The 22,118-nt window shown below is 47.6% G+C and overlaps 1 protein-coding gene across 2 annotated transcripts in view; it reads right to left on the bottom strand.

Moving 5' to 3' along the window:
• MED27 (mediator complex subunit 27) overlaps positions 1-22,118 on the bottom strand; it is a 193,566-nt gene that overhangs the window by 49,550 nt on the left and 121,898 nt on the right. Inside the window, exons 4-5 of one of the 2 annotated variants that reach the window (XM_032306335.1) lie at positions 14,806-14,899; positions 13,618-13,809 (exon numbers count right to left, since the gene is read on the bottom strand). In XM_032306335.1, coding sequence (XP_032162226.1) covers positions 13,744-13,809; positions 14,806-14,899 — 160 coding nt within the window. In that variant the 3' untranslated portion in view covers positions 13,618-13,743. Of the gene's footprint in view, positions 1-13,617; positions 13,810-14,805; positions 14,900-22,118 lie in introns of those variants that run through there. The other variant, XM_032306334.1, reaches the window with a different exon arrangement.

Genomic DNA, 22,118 nt, shown 5'->3' with positions numbered 1-22,118 from the left:
TAAAGATTTTATTTATTTATTTGACAGACAGAGATCACAAGTAGGCAGAGAGGCAGGCAGAGAGAGAAGGAAGCAGGCTCCCTGCTGAGCAGAGAGCCCGATGGGGGGCTCTATCCCAGGGCCCTGGGATCATGACCTGAGCTGAAGGCAGAGGCTTTAACCCACTGAGCCACCCAAGCGCCCCTAGAGTTAAGTATTTCTAGAGAATCACAGGAAAACTATCAAACTAAACATACATTCAAATGACAAACGTTAAGTGCGCCACTGCCTCTAGGAATGGCTATGTTGAATTAGCAGCTACAGAAACCAAAGACGAAACATATACCTAGAAAATGGTATTTGAAAACAAGGAAGAAGGAAGGAAGGAAAGAAACAGTATAAACTGTTCTTTGAAATTAGTTCTAAGAAAAAACAATGCTTGTGTCAGAAAATTATATAACTCAAAAAGAAACGTTTTTAAAGACTCAGTTTCAGTAAACTGTAAACCAGATTTAATGCCCAAGCATTTTTTAAGCCACTCCATCCTGGTGCCCAAAAGTATCGAATCCACCTGCTTCCTATCCACGGCGTGCACGGCCAGCAGCAGAATTTCCAGTGCTGAGCTATAACCTGGAAGCCACCAGAAACTCACCCGGAAGCCATTCAGTAAGACATACTGAATATAAAACGAGAGGACGCAGAGTAGAAAGAAGTACTTACTCTAAGAGTAGAAGCTGCGTCAGCAGGTGACCGACCAGGTAGCCTAAAGAGACAGGACTCGGGGCTCTAGCTGGGGTTTAAGTGCAGTGTAATTAGCCTTCTTGGGGCACCAGGCGCCCTTGCTAATGGAAGCCACAGCCCCTGTCCCTCAGGAAGAAGCACGGAAGCAAGTACTTCTACACACAAAAACTGCAGAGATTTCTGGAAGCTTATCCATCACCTCCCAGGGGGTCACAGACCAAGGTTAAGACCCCTGCCATTACAGCAACAGCTAATTTTAAAAGATTAAGTAGGAACGGGTTAGGGAGCCCCCACAAAACATCTGTATGTTCTAACAGAATACTGTATCTACACAGAACTTAAAACCATGCGCTTTCAAAGCCAAAGCCAAACACATTTAGCAGAAGCACTACACATACTTTGCTTAAGAAACCTCATATCAAGTGGGTCCAGAAAAGTCATCGAGGCCACGACCCCCTCTCTGTGTCCCTAGCATGGTTTCCCACTCCTGGGATGCTGATTCCCAAGTTGGTCTCTGGCACCAGGGAAGCTGGATACTCCGAGAGTAAGCAGCACGCCCAGCAGGTGAGGGCTTCACTCAGCTGATGTCCCACCAACCAAGCAAAGTCTGAACTCTCGAGTCTGACAGACTCGCGTCTGAGCTGTCACACTGTCACTAACGATTGGGGGTTATCTTTCAGCTGTGTGCCCTGAGCCACCCAGCACCTGGGGTCCCTGCTGGGGCCACGTAAAGAACAGAGCTACAGCCTGGCATGGACAACACACTCAGTACACGAGGACCCTTACGGAAGAAACATCTAGTATCAGGACAGCCTCTGTGCCTAGTGAATTCTACACCAGGAAGGACAGTGTTTCTTTTACAAATTAGTCCTGGAATCATGCATGATGACATAAATGCTTATTTATTATGTGGAACGTTAACATGGTTCTGAAAGTCCAACTATACAAAAAGTACATTCAGAGCCTTGTCACCTCTCCCCACACACATCCGACCTACTCTCTGCCCACACACCTCCCTCTCCCCAAGTTCTCTGCCGCGGCTTTACCTTTCCTGTGTTTCCCCTTAGAGACAAGCAGATGATGGTTATCTGATGTCCTCTTCCTCACCAAGAAGGAAGAACACTCTTACACTTTTGCTTTTTTTCTCCCAACAATATATCCTGGAACTCACTTCGTAGGAGTCATAGAGGTCTTTTGTGTTCTTTAAAAAAAAAACAAACAAAAAAACACCACGGAGCACTGAGTATTATATGCAAACAATGAATCATGGGACACACATCAAAAACTAATGATGTACTGTATGGGAACTAACATAACACAATAAAAACAAAAAAACCAGGAATGGCGTGGCCCCATAGTGTGGTTGTGTCATAATTTATGCAGCCCCTCTTCTCTGCTGGGGCATGGAGGTCATTTCCTGGTTTTGCAATTACAGACAAGCTGCAATTCATAAGCCCGTGGGCGTGCATGCTTGTTCTGCAGGCATGTGAGCGGCGCGCCTTCCTGGAGTAGCACTGCTGGGTGGAAGGTGCAATCAATGCACATGCGGGTGTGTCGGCCACTGCCCCAGTCTGTCCACAGGGGGTGCAGCGCTCTGTGGTCCTCTGGGCCCACCAATGTGTTATGATACTTTTTAAATCTTTGCCAGTCTGGAAGTGAGGAATCGTACCTCAGTGCAGTTTTCATCTGCATTTCGCTACTGACGGGAAGGGTGAACATCTTTTCCTGCATAAGTGCCATTTTACGTCTTTTTGGGGGGGGGGCATGAACTGTCTCCCCCGCCCCCATTTTTGTTTTTTTCCCCTTTATTTTTAAGATTCAAAAACTGATCTTAAGGATCTTAGCTCTGCATCTGTGATAATGTTGCAAATATTCCTCCTAGACTGCCGGCTGCCTTGATTCTACTATATGAAGGCTTTTTCCTTTCTGTGATTGAGGCCCTACCCACTGGAGACTACCCTGCCCTTATGCTAAAGTTTCATACGTACTTGAGTCCTCTTGCCTACTTTATTCTGCTAGCCTGTTTGTCTACGGGTAAGCCAGTGCCGCACCGAAGTTCTAGAGTATGTTTCGGTGCCCAAGAGACAAGGTCTTCTTCAGTGTCTTCCATGTTTCTCTTCCTTATGACCTTTACTATCAACCCCCCAAAATCTTTTCGTGATTGCATTAAATTCTTCACATTTACTGATGTGTACGGTCTCAACTTAGTCACATAACCATACCGCCATCATGGGCTCTACCTTTCCAACACCTCCTCCTCTGAGTGATGCTGTCTTTGCCAGCTCACGCCGCTCCTGACTGATGGACTGTATTCAGGAGGGCTTCTATTTCTGTTCTCATGCTCACCTTTGTACCTATACGTGTCAATGCCCGCAGACTCCCATTTTTCTTAGTATCTCGTTTCCCAATTTTTAATGGTGTCCTTCCGTGGTCACTAACACACACTCAAACAGTCTTGCACCAACAACTGAACACGGTCAGTCCCTAGGCTCAGGTTCCCCACCCAGCCATGCAGGGGTGTAGCTCACCCCAGGCAAACTGCACAGAGAATTCTTGTACGTTTAAAACGGTCTTTCCGGGCCTTGCTACTACAAAGACACACACATTGTTGATTCGCACCGTCTCTGAAAACGTCAGTCCGTTACTTCTCTGCTCTACGTATTGTTTTGGAGACATCTGATGCCAATCTAATTCTTCTGCCTTGTGAGTTATTGCGAATATATATATATATTTTTAAAGAAGCTTTGAGGACTTTCCCCTCTGTCTTTGAAGTCTGCTGGCATTACTAGCATGTACCTGAGACTTCACTGCTGCTGGTCAATTTCCCAAGCATCCGGCGAGCCCTTCCGAGGTGCTGATTCAGCCCTTCTTGAACTCAGAATATCTTCTCACAGTCTTCCATACTCACATCGGTTCCATTCTTTCTTTCTCTTCTCCACAGACTCTGATTATGTCCGTGTTGTCTGCTTTGTGCCTGCGTCTCACTTCAACCACTTCCCCACTGACCCGTTCTGCTTCTCGGTCTTGGTGTCTGTCACTCTCCAGGTTGTTCCCGCCTTGCCTCAATGTTCTCTATTCAACGTCATGTGAATATTTTCTTCCTCAAAGATCTTGAAATTTAGCCTTAATTTCCGAGACAGTTTTATCATTTTCTTCCAAGTTTCCAGAGTATACTAAATCCTTTTCATTTCTGTTCTTAATTTCTGATTCAAGTCTTTTTCCCCAAATGCTTGAGGATATTAAAACCAGTTCGGTGTGCCACACTAGACAGTTTTTTTCTGCTGTGTGGTGTCTTTCTCCTTGGGGAGTGCGGCACATCTTCAGTTGAGGTTATGTATTTGTTCGACTTTTCATTATGAAAAATTTCAAATATCTAAAAAGTGAGAAGCACGGCAGAGTGAACGTCCATATTCCTGTGAGCCAGATCCTGTGACTGTCATTTCGTTCTACTTGCTTTATCACAGACTCAGTCACCCATCCATCCGCCCGCCCATCCATCCGTCCGTCCATCCCGGATTCACCTATCTAGTCATCTAACAGCCCATCTTGTTTTTTGGACGCATTTTAAAGTTGCAGTCATTAGTATACGTCATCCCTGAACACTCAGGCAAGCACATCCTCAAGTGGAGTTTAACACTGATTTAACATTTTTTTTTTTTAAAGATTTTATTTCACAGAGATCACAAGTAGGCAGAGAGGCAGGCAGAGAGAGAGAGGGGAGGAAGCAGGCTCCCTGCTGAGCAGAGAACCCGATGTGGGGCTCAATCCCAGGACCCTGGGATCATGACCTGAGGTGAAGGCAGAGGCTTTAACCCACTGAGCCACCCAGGCGCCCCTAAAAATTTTTTTTGAGGAAAAATTTGCCTGTAACGAAATGTATCATCTTTAGTGTAGCAGTCTCTGAATTCTGAAAAGTGCATACAGCCATATAACCCACATCTCTCTGAAGATACAGAACTCCTGTCCCACCACAGAATGTTCCTTCCTGCCCTTCCCAGTTGATGCCGGCCCCATCCCTCCCAGGGGAATACTCTTCTGCTTCTATCCACCTTAGTCGTGGTCCGTTCTAGAACTTCATGTAATGCAGCTACGCAGTATATTCTCTTCCGTGAGGCGTCTTCCCCTCAGCAAAGCTTAACAGTGAGGGCACAAGGGATACAGTGCAGCAGGATTGTTTGTTCGTTCTTTCTTTTTAAATCACACATAGTTTGGAGAGCGGGCATTCTTGGTGTTCTAATTGTGCTTACTGTGTAGTTTCTGCAGTTGTATTTGTTTTTCTGTACTGTTTGGAGAATTTGTGGAGAGACTTGAATTTAGATGGCCATCCACAGGGTTTCTGCGCACACGTTCAGACACAAAGGAGGAGAGACTGCTTCATCACTGGCCAGACTGAAAAACGATCACGGTTCTGCCACACCTGCTTTATCCGTCCCTCCCCTTCTGCGGCAGTATTTAAAGCATACCTCCTACACCATGTCGGGTCAGCTCTAGAGCTTCAGTATCCGCCTCTAAAACACAAACCTTTTGTTTCACTTAACAAAATTACCCCAAATTCCTTGCGATCAGGTGAAATCCAGACGACAAGAAGAGCACTCGGATTGCTTGAGAAAATTTCCTCTTACAGTTGGTTTGTTGAATCAGGATCCAAACGAGGCCCAGACTCCACGGGCCGCGGAGCCTCCGCAGCGCTCCCTCCTCCCTCCTCTTCGCCCGTCACCGACGCCGCCGAGACACGGAGCCACTGGCCCGGTATGCTTTTCCCCATTCCTTTCCCTTGTACTTTTTGACTTTTTTTTTTTAAACCTCAAAGTTTTCTATCACTAATAGGTTTCCATTCGTATCACCGCCATCGCAACGAACACTTCTGGAACCACCTTTTTGAAATTTAGTTCGATATACTGCTTTGAATATGCTTAGCAGTTGAATATACTTCTCCCCGAAGTAGTAGTTCTCAAACAGTTTGGTCTCGGGACCTCTCTACACTCTTGAAAATTACTGAGGACCACAAGGAACTTCAGTTTCTGTGGGATATGGCTACCAATATTCACTGTATTAAAATTAAACAGCAATGTTTGAAGATGGAGCCAATCAATGGGTGTCCGTGTGATGACATCGTCTTATGCAACAGAAGTTCTAGAAAATGCCGCTGTGGATGTGTGAGTGAACAAGAGAAGGAAGGACAGCGACGTCTTGGCGCCGCCACAAAATCAGTTCTGATTCTGCAGACCTCCTGAAAGGCTCTCCATGATGCCTTGTTGCCAAACTGTAATTGAGAGCTGCTGCCACAAAGAATGCATCTGATCTTTGGAAACAAATGTCTTTTGGATCGAGGTTTGGTAAAGCAATTTTGATGTGCCCAAAATGAAGTAGAACTAAAAAACAGATTTAAAAAACAATTTAAATTTAATTTACTTAGCAAATAGTATATTATTAGTTTCAGAGGTAGAATTTAATGATTCATCATTCTAATATTAACACCCAGAGCTCATTACATCAAAGGCCCTCCTTACTGCCCAATGCCTAAATGTCACCCAATCACCGCCCCCCACCTCCCTTCCAGCAACCCTCAGTTTCTTTCCAAGAGTTAAGAGTCTCTTAAACGGTTTCCTCCCTCTCTGTTTTTATCTTACTTTATTTTTCCTTCCCTTCCCATGTTCATCTGTTTTGTTTCTTAAGTTTCACATATGAGTGAAATCATGTGGTTTCATTCTCTGACTTCCATTGTTGAGCATAATACCCTTAGTTCCATCCACATCATTGTAAATGCAAAGATTTCATCCTTTCTGATGGCTGCATAATATTCCACTGTATGTGTGTACACACACACACACACACTTACATAGACCATATCTTCTTTATCCATTCATCTGTTGATGGACATCTGGGCTCTTTCCACAGTTCGGCTACTGTGTTCACTGCTGCTGTAAATACTGGGGTGAGTGTGCCCTACTGAATCAATACGTTTGTATCCTTTGGCTAAATACCCAGTAGTGCAATTGCTAGATCATAGGGTGGTTCTAGTTTTAACTTCTTCTTTTTCTTTTTTTAGATTTTATTTATTTATTTGAAAGTGAAGGCGAGAAAGAGAGAGAACATGAGCTAGAGGGGCAGAGAGGGAGAAGCAGGCTCCCCGCTAAGCAGGGAGCCCTACTACGGGGGACTCGATCCCAGGACCCTGTGATCATGACCTGAGCCGAAGGCAGACACTTAACCCACTGAGCCACCCAGGCGTCCTTATTTTTAACTTTCTGAAGCACCTCCACACTGTTTTCTAGCTTGCACTCCCACCAACAGTGTGAGAGGGCTCCCCTTTCTCCACACCCTCTCCAACATCCAGTTTCCTGACTTGTTCGTTTTAGCCATTCTGACTGGTGTGAGGCGGCATCTCGTGGTTTCCATCTGTATTTCCCTGATGCCGAGTGATGTTGAGCATTCTTTCATGTGTCACTTAGCCATCTGTATGTCTTCGCTGGGAAAATGTTCAAGTCTTCTGCCCATTTCTTGACAGGATTTTTTAATAAATCTTACAAAACGGCATTTAAAAAAAAGCATTTAACAAACAATTCCAATAACGTTCTGTGCGGTGACAAAAATGCCGACACACGGGTGGAGTTTCCGCAAGTGACTGCTGTTGCGTCACAGAACGTCAGCCCCCAACGGCCTTCAGGAATGTCTGAAGGTCAGCTGAAGTCACCATCTGAATCTTTCTATGTCTGAGGAAGGCACGTTTTGCTACTTTGGAATTGCTGGTGGGTGGAAAGGAGTTTAACCACCTAGGAAACCCTGCGGCGTTTTCATGGGCGGTCACACGTCCGCATGCCCTAATGCAGGGTTTCTCCACTATGGCCCTTTGATTTTGGGCTGGACGGCCCTTCGAGGGTAGGGGGGTGGCCCTGCCCGCTGTAAGATAGCTGGCGGCAGGTCTGGGCTCTACCCTCTGCATGCCGGGAGCACTCCTCCCCTCGAGCTGTGACAGGTAAACGTGTTTCCAAATGTTCCCTGGGAGGCAAAAATCACCCGGGCTGAGAACCACCACCCTAAACCGAGCACTCTGTTCCTAGGGGTAGCTCCAGGGAAACACAAGCCTGGGGTCCCAAGGATGCGAACAAGAACGTTCAGAGCAGACTGTTCATGGTATGAAAACCAAAACCAAAACAAATCAACAACCACTGACAGGAAGAAGGATAATTAAATTAGCGATGTAATAGAATATTTCATTTTAGCAAAATGAATACGCTATAGCTAAACCAACTATTTGAATGATATCAAACAAACAAAAAAAAAACACTGAGTGAAAAAATTAAGTCCCTAGAGACAATATATGATAGCTTTTAAAAATAATTAAGAACAACAGGCAGAATTAAAGAATACGTCAGTCAAGAACACATACGTATGTGTTAAAGCTTCCCTCGTGACAGGCAAGAAGAGAAGGACACGTGAAGGGAGGCCGGCGGCTCCCTGCGGGGCAGAGGCAGGGGACGGGACGGGGGCCGGCGGCTCCCTGCGGGGCAGAGGCAGGGGACGGGACGGGGGCCGGCGGCTCCCTGCGGGGCAGAGGCAGGGGACGGGACGGGGGCCGGCGGCTCCCTGCGGGGCAGAGGCAGGGGACGGGACGGGGGCCGGCGGCTCCCTGCGGGGCAGAGGCAGGGGACGGGACGGGGGCCGGCGGCTCCCTGCGGGGCAGAGGCAGGGGACGGGACGCGGGGGCTGACAGTTCCCTGCGGGGCAGAGGCAGGGGACGGGACAGGAGGGGCTGCCCACTGGGTGCACACGCTGCAGGTTAAATTCCAGCTCTGGAGCGGGGTGGCAGGTTCACAAACGTCACTGTCTTATTGAAGAAATATGAAAGGGCCACGCCTGCATCAACCAGGGCGGTGTGTCCGGAATCAGGGTCATGATCAGTTCAATTCTGCACCTAAGGTTAAAATAAAACTTGAAATAGGGGCGCCCGGGTGGCTCAGTGGGTTAAAGCCTCTGCCTTCGGCTCAGGTCATGATCTCAGGGTCCTGGGATCGAGCCCCACATCAGACTTTCTGCTCAGCAGGGAGCCTGCTTCCTCCTCTCTCTCTGCCCCTCCCGGACCCAGCTCAGCACCTCGGCCCACTTCCTGCAGGTGTCTCCTCGAAGAGGGCTTCCCTGGCTCCCAGCCCCACTCCCATGGCACCGAGGTCTCTCTCTCTAGCCCCAGTTCTGCTTCCTTCCCCCTTGGCCTTACCCCCATCTGCCCCATACCACTCGACAACTGGCTGGTGTCCTGCCTACTTCCCGGTCACCAACACCGGCTGCATGAGTGCAGGGACCTCCGTCAAAGCTGAGCAGCGCCTACAGCCACGCTGTCCTCTCCCGGCGCTCCGGGTACCACTGAGGAAGTGAAGGAATGCTTTAGGAACCCGGCTCAGAAAACAGTCTGCCGCCACAGCTGGGACTTAGCAAACAGGCTCGCCTTCACCGGGACTCCACGGATACAATGGGTTTAGTATCGGTTCTCAAAGGAGCTGCAGAGATGATCTGAGGCTTCGGTAGGGCACCTGTGAGACGTGTCCCCGGGGCTCTGTTCTGGAGCCGAAGAAAGGGAGTTTCTGTGCTGTTGCCAGGGATGTGCATTTCCCACAAACAAGACTAGTGATGCTTGGATCTAACGTTTGAGAACTATGGAACCCAGTGGAGAAACCGAAGCCCAGAACAGTTAAGCAGTTTAGCTGTTCAACAGTCTTTCCTACCGTGATTGCTTCTGAGAGAGCAAAATGAGACAGTCAGTCTGAATGGTTTGAAAAAGATGCGTTATTCAAAAGCAATGCATGAACATGTTGAAGAAGTTAAAGGTTAGTGAAAATGTGTATTTAGAAAGATTGATAAATGAGTTTTATCTCGTGTAAATCATATAACATCAAGAAAGATTAATTTATAAAATATCAAGGTATATTTCAAATATCATGGTTAAGGCTTCATTTTTTCCTCCTTTTCTACATTCGTATACCTAGTAGATCAGTCAAACGCTGTAGATTAATATTTTAAATGCCAAAAGAAGCCAGCTGCTTGTTCTAGTCTCTGACTCAGTTAAGCTCTTACAATATTTTGACTGTTTGAAGAAAATTAATAATGGGATGTTAGGTGGTAGATTAACTGAAACTAAATATCAACAGAGCTAGATTTATTTTTGGATGGCTGAACTCATCCCTTCAAAGAACGGAAACAGGATTGATTATATCATGAGTTATTAACTTACACAACACCAAAACAGCCCCCTCCACCCCCCAACAGAGCAGAGAGCCAGCCACAGTGCATTTAAAGATTATGTAAGAGGCTGAAAGTTTCTATTTCCCATCAGCTAGGACTCGGGGTTTACAGGATACAGCCAATTACCTAAGGCTCACAAGGATGCCAGAAGAAGTTAGGGCGATAATGATTCTGACAGTCTGGAACCAAACTAGTACCAGAGCTGCTGCCTGTACCCTGAGCAGCAGGCCCCCTGCAGCCAAGATGGACAAACTGATACGCACGGAAGAGAAAGATGCTTTTCTCTGTCATCCGCGTATCTATGCAGCAGACACTCCCTGAGCACCTACAAGTCCTCCCTTCCATCCTCTAGCCGCCCCTCCCACGATGCACCATCTGGGGGTCCACACATGTGAAAGGGATACTACATGCAGCGCCCAGGCCGGAAGCTGGCCGCCCCTAATGGTTCTAGTGGGCTTGGAAGCCCCAATGCTTACAGCCAACGAAGAAAGGTTGGTTTTGCTTTTGATGAGCCAAAGTGACCCCAATCCCCCAGAAAAGTACCAAACTTGCACCCTCCCTTTCCCCCTTCTTCACTGTGAAGAAACCTGATGCCAGACTGTGGCTCCCGATTACAGATCTTGGTACATCTGAGGCCCTCCGCTGCTTCTTGGTGGCTTGCTTGGGGGTTGGGGGGAGGGAGGATCAGAATGGAACACCACACCTGCCTTTTGTTCACAGATGCCCTGGAGTTGGATGACTTGAAGTCGTTTTACTGTGTATGGAACCCCCCTGGCAGGTACTCACACACCCAAACTGGAAGAGATCTGGGACAAGTCAGCAGAACGTGCTGACGGCAGAAACAGGTCACTTTACCAGAGCCATTTCCAGGCCCCCACCTAGGCCACTGTGGGCACCACGCCATCGCATTCCACAGCTCGAGTGGCCCCGAGGAAAAAGCGGTCTGTTCTGCTCTGCTCCCAGCACTGCCCCTCCTCCTCCCGATGGGGGCCTACACTGGCTCCGGAGCTTGGGCTAAACGGCCAAGCATTCTGGTGCCAAAAGGCTCAGGTCCCTGTTACTCCGAAAGCACAGCTGGAAACAACCCAAACACACACAGAGAAAGAACACAGCGCGTCCAGTCACAGAATGGACCATTACGTAACCGTGAAGATGACCCAACTAGCAGGTACGAGCCCCAGCAGGTGTGTCCTGGCTGACTCGGGATCCACCCCAGAAACCACACACAAGGGAGGGAGGGGGAACAATACACACGGCATGACACTATTTTTATAAGGTTCAGAATTCCACAAAACTAATCTGTGTATTATTCAGGAAAGCATGCCCAGCTGGCAAAAGGCATTTAAAGAAGGAAGGGAAGAGGTCGGATATCAGGATGGTGGTGACCCGGGTGGAGAGGCAGGGACTGGGAAGAGGCGCAGATTGGTTATGCTCTGCTTCTTAAATTGAGTGGTGAGCTCCTGGGGTTATGGTCATGCTTTATAATCAACACTTACTATAAACATTCGTTTGTATATAGGAAATGACATAATAAAACTTGAAGGAGAAATTGCCAGCTCAGTGCCCGGTAGTCCAAATCTTACTTGCCGCCACCAAGAGCTATAACCGACGGGAGGAGGAAAGGACCCCGGAGCCTTGTAACGGGACACGTGGACGTCTCCATACCAGGCAGACTGCCGCTTTCCCAGCCCTGCCGCTCTCCTGCGGGGAGTCACCTCCTCCACCCCACGCAGTTCGCCACGGCAGGACTTCCTTCCCATCGCGGACAAGTTCAGGAGAGCCTGGCAGGAGCACTCCGGCCGGGTTGCAGCACGGGCACAGGATGGAAGGCAGGGGCTGCTGAGTCATTTGGGCCACAGGGTCCCCACAGGGCCGTCACCCTACTCTGGACGCCCCAGGGCTGCCCTGGTTTTTGTCCCTCCTGGCAGAGCACCTCTACCTTCCGGGCTGTGAGCAGCCAGCATCATTAGAAAGCAAAACAAAGACGGAAACGAGCCCTTTTCTTGCTTAAGTTAATCAGAGCAGGTTTCTGGCTCAGGAGGAAATGTCATTTTATTAAAAGGCACGGGTGCACTCTGCACCTTGGCCGAAGCAGGTACAACGAGACGTCAGCAGACACTGCTCCTGTGTGTCCTGAGTCACCAGTCCTAACGGTCTGTCCTGGTCGCTCCTGCTCACCTCCCGAAGCTTTCCAGAATACACTGGACTCCAGACGTATACAACCCACCCAGACTCATCTCCGGAACACACCCCTTCCAACTCCTGCCCGCACCTCCCGTGGGTGCCCTCACTGCCTACGGTGCTGGGCCCGAGCACCCTCCGCTGGGCACGGGCAGCCGTGGCCGAGCACGGGCAGACAGGGAGCGGCTGGCCCTGCCCCTCCGCCCGGCGAGAACTCCCTCCGGCCTGGCAGAAGGCGCCCGTGTGCAGCAGCAAATGGGCCAGAGGTGCGCGGCCTGATAAAATGCCATCTTGTGAAAGTAACAGCCAACGCGAGCGGTTATGTTAGAATCATGGTTACCCACCCCGCAGGCTGATTCCGAATCAGCTCCGCCACTGCTCCTCCTCTAAACTGCCCCACCTCGTGTGAGCTCTGCGTGCCCTGGGGAAGGCGGCAGCTCGCTGGCGAGATGCAGGGCGCCGGCTGCGTGAGGCACGCGCGGGTCCAATGGGGCCCCTCCCCTGAATCGAGCCCCTGACCTCCTCCCTCGGGGCTGTCAAAACAGCAGCTCCGTGGGAAAGCAGACGGGGGGACAGTCGCAGTGAGGTAACAGGCCGCTTCCTTGGGTGGAAGTAACTCATCTCAGACCTGTTCTCCGTTTACCTACGACCCTGCTCCCTCGGCTGTCTCCCTTCAATGCCGAGTCCCCACCCCCACCAGGAAATGGAAGCCCAACGACCCAGAAATAATTTGAGCAAACCTCTTTCACCGAGGATGCTCTCATTTTTATCTTCATTAACTCCTTGGTCCCTGTCAAGGGCGCTGAAAGCAGGATTTATGTTTTAGCTGCTGGGTCTGGAGGATCTCAAAATTTTGACAATTTGTACATTTAACTGAGGCAGAAGATATTACGTGCTTTGTAGACAGATACAAATTGTTTTCCTTTTCTATTAAAAGAACACTGTAGGGGCACCTGGGTGGCTCTGTGGATTAAGCCACTGCCTTCTCAGGGTCCTGGGATCGAGCCCCACATCTGCCTCAGCATCCCTGCTGAGCAGAGAGCCTGCTTCCCGCCCCCCTCTCTGCCCACTTGTGATCTCTCTCTCTGTCAAATAAATAAATAAAAATCTTAAAAAAAAAAAAATAAAAAAGAACACTGTGTTACCTCACTCACTGTATTTTTTAACTGAAAGAATATAAGGTAGCACGAGGCCCAGATGCTCACTAATTTTTTTCTCACGAAAGAGATATCACCCATTTAATAAACCCACATCTCTTCCTGTCTTTTTTTTTTTTTCTCAAAGATTTATTTATTTATTTGTCAGAGAAAGAGAGCACACAGGCAGGCAGAGGGAGAGGCAGAGGGGGAAGCAGGCTTCCTGCTGAGCAGGGAGCCTGATGTGGGACTCGATCCCAGGACCTTGGGAACATGACCTGAGCTGAAGGCAGATGCTTAACACAGTGAGCCACCCAGGCATCCCACATCTCTTCCTTTCTTAGGAGAAAGCCACACACACACACACACACACACACACACGCGTGCGCGCACACACACACACAGCAAGGCTGTTCTGCTCAGCGGAGCGGCTGGAGGGAGTCGCAGCTCGTCCCGGGTGACTGGCTCTTTATAAGACGGTGCCAAGTGAAACGCTGAAGTATGGGGAGTTCGCAAGGGGCCCGCGCGACAGCAACTGCCAAGACACAAAAAACGCTCAGTCCTGAAGCTCACCTCCCTGATGCCCATGGAAAACCACCACTCTTGATACAATGAATTCTGCTTTTTGTAAAACGTGGGGCCCCTCAAAATCTGTTCAGAAGTCTTCTTCAAGCACGCATCACACAGAGTGCTAGAAGAGCTTCACACCCCTGAGCTCTCTGTGCCTTCCTGATTACTAGTCAAATCCAGCATTTCTGTCTCAGCGTATTTCCCAGTCACACCTGCCTTTGGGGAAGTCACGGAAAGGCAAACACTGGCGGTGCTGTTGTGAAGCCAACTTGCTCAGAGCAAGTCAAAACCAGAAACTAGGTTGGAACTCATCAGGGATAAGGTCCCAGAACACTTGCTTCAAGTAGTACACAATAGATTTTATAAGTGACGTTCCACAGAACCTGTTCTACGTTTGTTTTTTTTTTAGATTTTATTTATTTGAGAGAGAAAGAGAGAGCGAGAGCGCATGAGCGAGTGGGGGAGGAGCCGGGGGCAGGGAGAGGGAGCGAGCGTCAAGCAGACTCTGCACTGAGTGTGGAGCCTGACACGGGGCTCAGTCATGAGATCACGACCGGAGCCAAAACCAAGAGTCAGACGCTCAACCAGCTGAACCACCAGGAGCCCTGAACCTGGTTCTATTTTAAGATGGCGTTTTTCTTAGCAGGATCCAACAGTTGGGCATACCTTTGAGACAATAGAAAAGATTCACCAAAGTATCCTGAACTGACTGACGGGCAGAAGGGTCTTACAGTGTATTTCCTCTCTGGGTCATTCTCACGTGGGCTCTAGGGTTTCATTCAAAAGCCTGGTTTCTATGTGCAGAATTCTGAAACTACAGGATACAGTGAAGAGAAACACGCTATTCACCATCAGACTGGGAGTCAGTCTCCATTCTCTGGATCCTATGACACAGAGCTGGAGACTTGATCTTGAGGCCAGTCTTCTACGTGGCCCTAGAGACAGGTCAAGCAGAACTTACCAGAAGCATTGCTGATGTGCCATTGGGCCTGGATAAGTGGATGGACATTTCAGGAAACATCCTGTCAATGCGGCTGATCACGTCATCAACATACCTGAGTGGGAAAAAGAAATGCACACGTCTGAACTGGAGCCTCAGTCAAAGAACCCAAAGCTACAGTGTCCCGAAGGCTTCCCTCTTCAGCTGTTCATCAGTGTGATGCAGTCAAGAAGGCAAGTGGGATTTACAAGTGTTTTTACAAAAAATACTACTCCCTTGTTCCTCCTTTTCAGTGCCAACCATTTTTAGTGCTTTCTTCTGGTACTTACTGCCATATTTCTATATGATATGTTTTTAATGCCAGTTCTTGCTTTTTCATTTTATTTTTTTGTTTTCACTTAAATTCTAGTTAGTTCACATACAGTGTGATACCACTGGCAGGTGTACAACACCGTGATTCCACAATTCTGGACACCCCCCGCCGCTCCTCACAAGAGCAATCCTGAATCCCCACCACCTATTTCACCTCCCCTCTGGTGACCGGCATGCAGTGTGTTCCCTATAGTTAACAAGTTTGTTTTTCGGTTTGTCTCCCCCTTCCCCTCCCCCTTTGCTCATTTGTTTTATTTCTTGAATTCCACAGATAAGTGAAATCATACGATATTTGTCTCTCTCTGGCTTCTCTCACTTGGCATAGTACTCTCGAGCTCCAGCCATGTCGTTGCAAATGGCAAGATTTCGTTCTCTTTTACAGCTGAGTAATATTCCTGTGTGTGTGTGTGTGTGTGTGTGTGTGTGTGTGTGTGTGTGTATTTTCCTTTATCCATTCTTCCTCTATCCCTCAACGGATGGACACTCGGGCTGCTTCCATAATTTGGCTATTGTAAATAATGCTGCTATAAACACCCTGGTGTGTGTATCCCTTTGAGTTAGCATTTTTATATTCTTTGGGTAAATATCTAGAAGTGAGATTGCTGGATGGTAGGAGTGCTCTATTTTTAACTTTTTGAGGAACCTCCGTACTCTTTTCCAGAGTGGCTGCACCAGTTTGCATTCCCACCAACAGTGCAAGAGGATTCCCCTTTCTCTGCACCCTTGCCGACACCTGTCATTTCTCGTGTTGCTGATTTTGGTCCTTCTGACAGGCGTGAGGGGGTATCTTATGTGGTTTTGATTTGTACTTCCCTGATGATCAGTGATATTGAGCATCTTTTTATATGTCTGTTGGCCATCTGGATGTCTTCTTTGGAAAAATGTCTATTCATGTCTTCTGCCCACTTTTTAAATTGGATTATTCTTTTTCTGGGTGTTGAGTTTTATAAGTTCTTTATATATTCTGGTTACTCACCCTTGACCTGATATGTCATTTACAAATACCTTCTCCCATTCCATAGGTTGCCCTTTAGTTTTATTGGCTGATTCTTTTGACTGTACAGAACCTTTTTACTTTGATGTACTCCCAGCACTTTATTTTTGCTTTGGTCTCTCTTGTCTCAGGAGACCTATCTAGAAAAAAGTTGCTATGGCTGACGTCAGAGAAATTACTGCTTACGCTGTCTTCGAGGGCTTTTATGGTTTCAGGTCTCACATTTCGGTCTTTACTACATTCTGAATTTGCTTTTGTGTGGAGCGAAGGAGAATGGTCCAGCTTCATTCTCTTGCATGTTCTGTCCAGCTTCCCCAACAGCGTCTGTTGCAGAGACTGTCTTCTCCTTACCATATCTTCTCTCCTGCTTTGTCGAAGACTCACTGCCCATTCTAACTGTGGGTTCATTTCTCAATTTCTATTCGTCTTATTGATCTTCGTGTCTATTTCTGAGCCAGTGCCATACTGCTCCAATTACTGTGGTTTTGTAATAGAACTTGAAGTCTGGAATTGGGACACTTCCAGCTCTGCTCTTCTTTTTTAAGACGGCTTTGGCTCTTCAGGGTCTTCTGTGGTTCCACGCACATGCTGGCATTGTTTGTTCCAGTTCTGTGAACAACGCTGTCGGTATTTTGATAGGACTGCATTAAATGTGTAGATTGCCTTGGGTAGTACAGACATTTCTAATCCACGAACATGGAGTGTCTTTCCACTTCTTGGTGTCTTCAATTTCTTTCATCAGTGTTTCCTAGCTTTCAGAGAACAGGCCTTCCCCTCTTTGGCTAGATTTATTCCTAGGTGTCTTACTGGTTTTGGTGCAACTGTAAATGGGACTGATTCCTTCATTTCTCTTTCTGCTGCTCGATTACTGGTATATTGAAATGGAACTGATTTCTGTATGTTGGTTTTATATCCTGTGACTTTACTGAATTCATATACCAGTTTGAGCAGTTTCTTGATGGAGTCTTTTGGTTTCCCATATATAGTATCATGTCATCTGCAAATAGTCCAAGTTTTACTGCTCCCTTGCTGGTCTGGGTGCCTTTTCTTTTTGCTGTCTTACTGCTGTGGCAAGGATGCCTTTTCATTTTAAGCATGACCTAATGACTTTCTTCTATAGAGATCAGAATTTAGCTGTCACCATCTTGGCCGTTGGGCTCCACTACAGAGGCTCCTCCCTCTGCCCTTCTGGTCTAGGGACAGTAGGAGCCTCGCTGTCTCCTGTTTGGCTTCTCACTTGAGTTACCGACATAACTAATTCCCTGGATTGAATTCTCTTGGATTTAGATACCTGAATTCCTATCTTGCTGGTTGGACTCTAATTCAAGTTATATCATAATTTTTGCTTAAGTCAGTATTTGGTGTGTACATGCTAAAATCTCTGCATATATATTATTTATTTATTTTTGAGAGAGAGAGACAGAGACAGAGAAAGAATCCTGAGCAGGCTCCATGGCCAGCATGAAGCCGAATGAAGGGCTTGAGTGCATGACCCTGAGATCATGACCCAAGCCGATGTCAAGAGCTGGACACTCGACAGACTGAGCTGCCCTGGCGCCCCGAATCCCTGCATGTATTTTAAGTAGCTGAGCCACACAGGGGTGCATGGGTACATATGTTCATTTGTACAGCTTCCTGTTTTGCCTTGATTTTCACTAGGTTAGTTTTCTCTGAGCCTACTACAATGTTACCCGCGTTATCCCCGAACTCTCTGCCTGACTCTAAAACTTCTCTCGCTACGGTCAGACATATCAGGCAACCTGTCAGTTCCGTTTTTTTCCTGGACACGTTCCTCTGAAAGAGAATCTTCCCTTTTTCTGGCCCAAATGGAACTTTTAACTCTCAAGGTTTACTAATCACCGACACTAAGTACTTAGCACGGTGGCTGGCACATACTACGCTCGTACTGGGCCATCACGGGCCTGCTCTGCAGAAATGCCCTCTCTTAGCGGGATGAACTCTCCCCACCAGTGGAGGCTCGCTGTGATGACGTCAACCCACAGCACCAACAGAGCTGGGTCTGGCTCACATCCTCTGAGAATAAAATCATACCAGCATCTGTGCTCACCACCCAATCACACTGGGGAGGTATAATACAATAGCTGAGATGCAAAGCTATCTATTAAGAGCTTTGTATTGGATTTCGAATCCATTGGGCATGTTAAATTAAATTACATATCCATTAGATCAGGGACATATACAAGCTATGTTCTCTTGGGAGAAGAGGGAGATTAACTCTCCACTCACAGCATGACGATTTCAGCTCAAAACCGGGGGCTCACAAGAGATAAGAGACAACATAATGCCATTTGTTAAAAAGTGAACACCAATGTGTCAGTTATAAAAGGCAGGGAGTAATTGTACTGAGGAACCTATCAGGTTTTCCTCAGAGAATGTCCTCCAGCTTCAGACTTGGAGCTGAAGGGAGGGAAAGCCACAGGAGGCCCAGGGCTAAGTAACAAGGACAGTAAGCAGACCCGAGCAACAGTGTGTGTGTGGGGGTGTGCGGAAAGCCACTTCCTCCTGGGAAAGGGAGTCGATGGGAGACTGAAACCTTTCGAGTGTGTGAGCGGCTTTTAGTAACTCAGTACCAAACAGCTCTCTCCTACCTCTAGAAAGGACCGCAGGATAAGGGCCAGGCCTTGAAAAGTGAACTAGCTCAGAAAGAATGAGCGGTATTTCTTAAAAGCAAGGCCCCATGCTGATTTTTTTTTTAAGATTTTATTTTTTAAAGTAATCTCTATCCCCAATGTGGGGCTCAAACCTACAACGCCAAGATCAAGAGTCACAAGCGGCACCGACTGAGCCAGCCACAGGCCCCCACCAATTCCATTTTTTTTTTTTTTAAGATTTATTTATTTATTTGTGTGTGTGAGAGAGAGAGATTGAGAGAGAGAGGGCACGTGAGAGAGTGAGCGGGTGAGCACGTGCGCATGGGTGCGAACCAGGGGAGGAGCAGAGGAAGAGGGACAAGCAGGCTCCATGCTTAGCACAGACCCCAATGCGGGGCTCAATCCCATGACCCAGAGATCATGACCTGAGCCGAAATCCAGAGTCAGATGCTTAACTGACTAGGCCAGCCAGGCTCCCCTCCCATTTAGTTGATTTTTAAAATGTCGGAGGAAACAACCTTTCCTGTAAAGAACAGACCACGACACTGCATGTCACCTCGCGCAGTCCCCTTCTAGATTTGTAGATTCATGATACAACCTTGGCTTTAGGCGTAAACGCTATAAACAGGTAAAAAGATGGAAGGAAGGAGGAAGCGAAATCATGCTGCGTCACTGCCTGATGTTTTTTGAAATGGTGGATGACACAAGGCAAACTTCATGTCAAGTCACTGGAAACACTCCTGCATTTACACACTTCTTTTCTATATCTGTGTGTATGGTTGAAACCCAATTACTTCAGACTCAGCAGGAAACAACAATCCACTGTCCTGTGTGATTGGAGGTCACTGCAAAGCATATGCTAATGAGGAGGGGGCGGGCAATGTCTTCGGAACCAATCCTCAATCAATAACCATCATAGCTCTGGACAGGAGAATGCAAATGAACACGTGGGACTTCAGTACAAAGGTATCATTATAATCTGCGCTCCTTTGTCCCTTTCACCTTGAAGGTTTCAAAATGCTTTCTGGAAATCCTGGCTCTTTAGGAGGCTAGAGAAATAGGGGGGCAGTTAGGTTATGTGACGATTCCGGAAACCAAGCTCAGAGTGGGGATTTCCAGGACTCCATACCAACTACTTGACTTCGATCACTTGTTAGTGAGGGCCAGAGCTCTACATGAGCAGACAAGAAATGTCCCCTGCCTTTCTGGATTCAGGACAGCAGAGAGATCTGGGGCAGAACGTTTGGTTTCCTCTCCCATTGGTGATCTCAGATGAAGCTCCGAAAACTCAATCCAAAGGTTTTGTGAAGGAAAAATGAACCTCAAGGAAACTGTTTTTCATTCACACGCCTAACATAAAGGAGATGCAAATTTTCTTTTTACAGGTGACATTATGTATTTGCCAAAAAGAGAAAGAAAGTCAGCTGCGTTTTTAACTGAGGAAAACAATGTCTAAATCCTAGAAGCAAAAATCAAAACATTTCATTTTCAGATACACCCAACCTTTAAAACACAAATCCACCACCAGTTACTTGACAGAAATAAGGAAAGCTAGGAACATCAGATGATAGAGAGCTGAAGAGAGAATGACACCTTCTTTTTGCTGCAGGAGTGTGGGGGTGGGGGGGCTGGCAGGGGAGGGGAGGGGAGGGCAGGCTGGCAGGGGAGGTGGTCTCTGCCGTCCCACTTCCTTGCCAGCACTTCAGCACTTCTAGGGATGTTGCCCCCTGAGCCCGCGAGCTCGCCAGCGTCTGCACAGAGCTCGGCAATGTGTCGCGTCCCACTCTGAGCGCAGGGCTGAGGACAGGTAGGAACAGCGTGCTCTCCTCCTACACGTCCACCATATGCTCCACTCTGTTCTGTAGCAGGATCAAATTCCCTTAATTTTTACCTTTGGAATATAGGCAAACAAGCAGTAACACAGCAGCGGTGACTAGTTTACACTTGAGCAGACGCGGCGCGCAAAGACATTAATTTAGTGCCAAATTGAGCAGTGAGTCACAATTTGCACATATCTGTCAACCTGTTAACAGGGTAATAACTTGGAAAGATTGCTGTTCCTATTTACATTACCGAGGCCTTTCGAAACGGAGAGCTGCTTGATGCTCTCCTCCTAGAGCACTTGGTCGGTGAGCCGGCTTCTGGTCCAAGAACTGGGCTAGAAACACGAAGTCCTAGAAATCACAGGTTCAGATCAAGGTATGATTCTGAACGTCAATATTTTCAGGCAGGAAGTTAACTTTAAGCGATTAGAGAATCCAATCTGCCTGCTCTCCCCAGTTCCAGTCAGACTCTCAACGGTTTCCGCTTCAATTTTTTCCAGTGCGATCCACCCCGGCCGTCTCGAATCGGTAAAGGCTTCCTTAGGACCAATCTTCCATCTCAATCACTTCAACATCTTGGCAGCATCAGAAATGATGATGCCATTCTCAGATTTCTAACATTAATTTCTGAAGCCCTATAAGCCTTGTTCTTTCTGACTGTCTTCAAGTAGCTTGGCCTGCTCCTTTCAATGTCCTTATTCAGAGAACTGAAAAATACCAGGCACTCGGAGGTCCTCCCATCAGAGGACCCATCACTCTACAAATGACTATGACATCTCCAACAGGTGGCTCCCCCACCACATCCCAGGAGGCAGCCCCTGAACCGCCACCCCAGCATCTCCACCCACGCACCCCACTGCAGCCTCGAGGAAGGACCCACAAACACTGCCTCTGAAACCTCCAGGCTTTCTGCAAACACATAAAGACTATCAGGTTTTCCAATTTCTTTTATCGGTGTCTTTTAATCTTCCCGGGTCATGGAACCCTCTGGAAAGGTACTGCAAACTAAAATGCACGTCTGTACAGCATTTTACATGCTATATTTTACATGAACTGGAGTTCATGGGCCCCCTGAAGTCCATTCCTGAACCCCAAGTTCAGAATAACTGTTCTCGGCCTGTTTTGGAATGGAGGTATCTGGTTTTTCTTCTCTGTTTCTGAATGGTGAGCTTTATTTTTCAAGAAAGCCGCCTTCATTTGAGAAATAAGCTCGTTCTTGCTGCAGCCCAGAAGTGAACACACTAAAGCAATCGGGGTACAATGACTCAAACAGTTCTTGTGACCCTAAAATCATGTTTCCACGATGGGTGTCCAAGGTTAGTTTTTGTTTGTTTGCTTGTGTTTGAACACCTGCCTCTCACTGTCACTCAGCCCTTCCAACAAAGTCAAGGACCTGCTTCTGTGACCTTAGAGACCATCCTAGAGCGAGTATCCATTTCTGCCCTCCAAAGTCGCATCCCTGTGCTTTCCAGAAGCTCCTTGCTAGTATCAAGAAAGAGGTCTCCACCTTCTGCATCACTGCGTAAGACACGG

The sequence above is a fragment of the Mustela erminea genome, chromosome 12 (genome assembly GCF_009829155.1).
Source record: "Mustela erminea isolate mMusErm1 chromosome 12, mMusErm1.Pri, whole genome shotgun sequence".
Lineage (NCBI taxonomy): Eukaryota > Metazoa > Chordata > Mammalia > Carnivora > Mustelidae > Mustela > Mustela erminea.
This window is presented reverse-complemented; position numbering and strand designations above follow the sequence as displayed.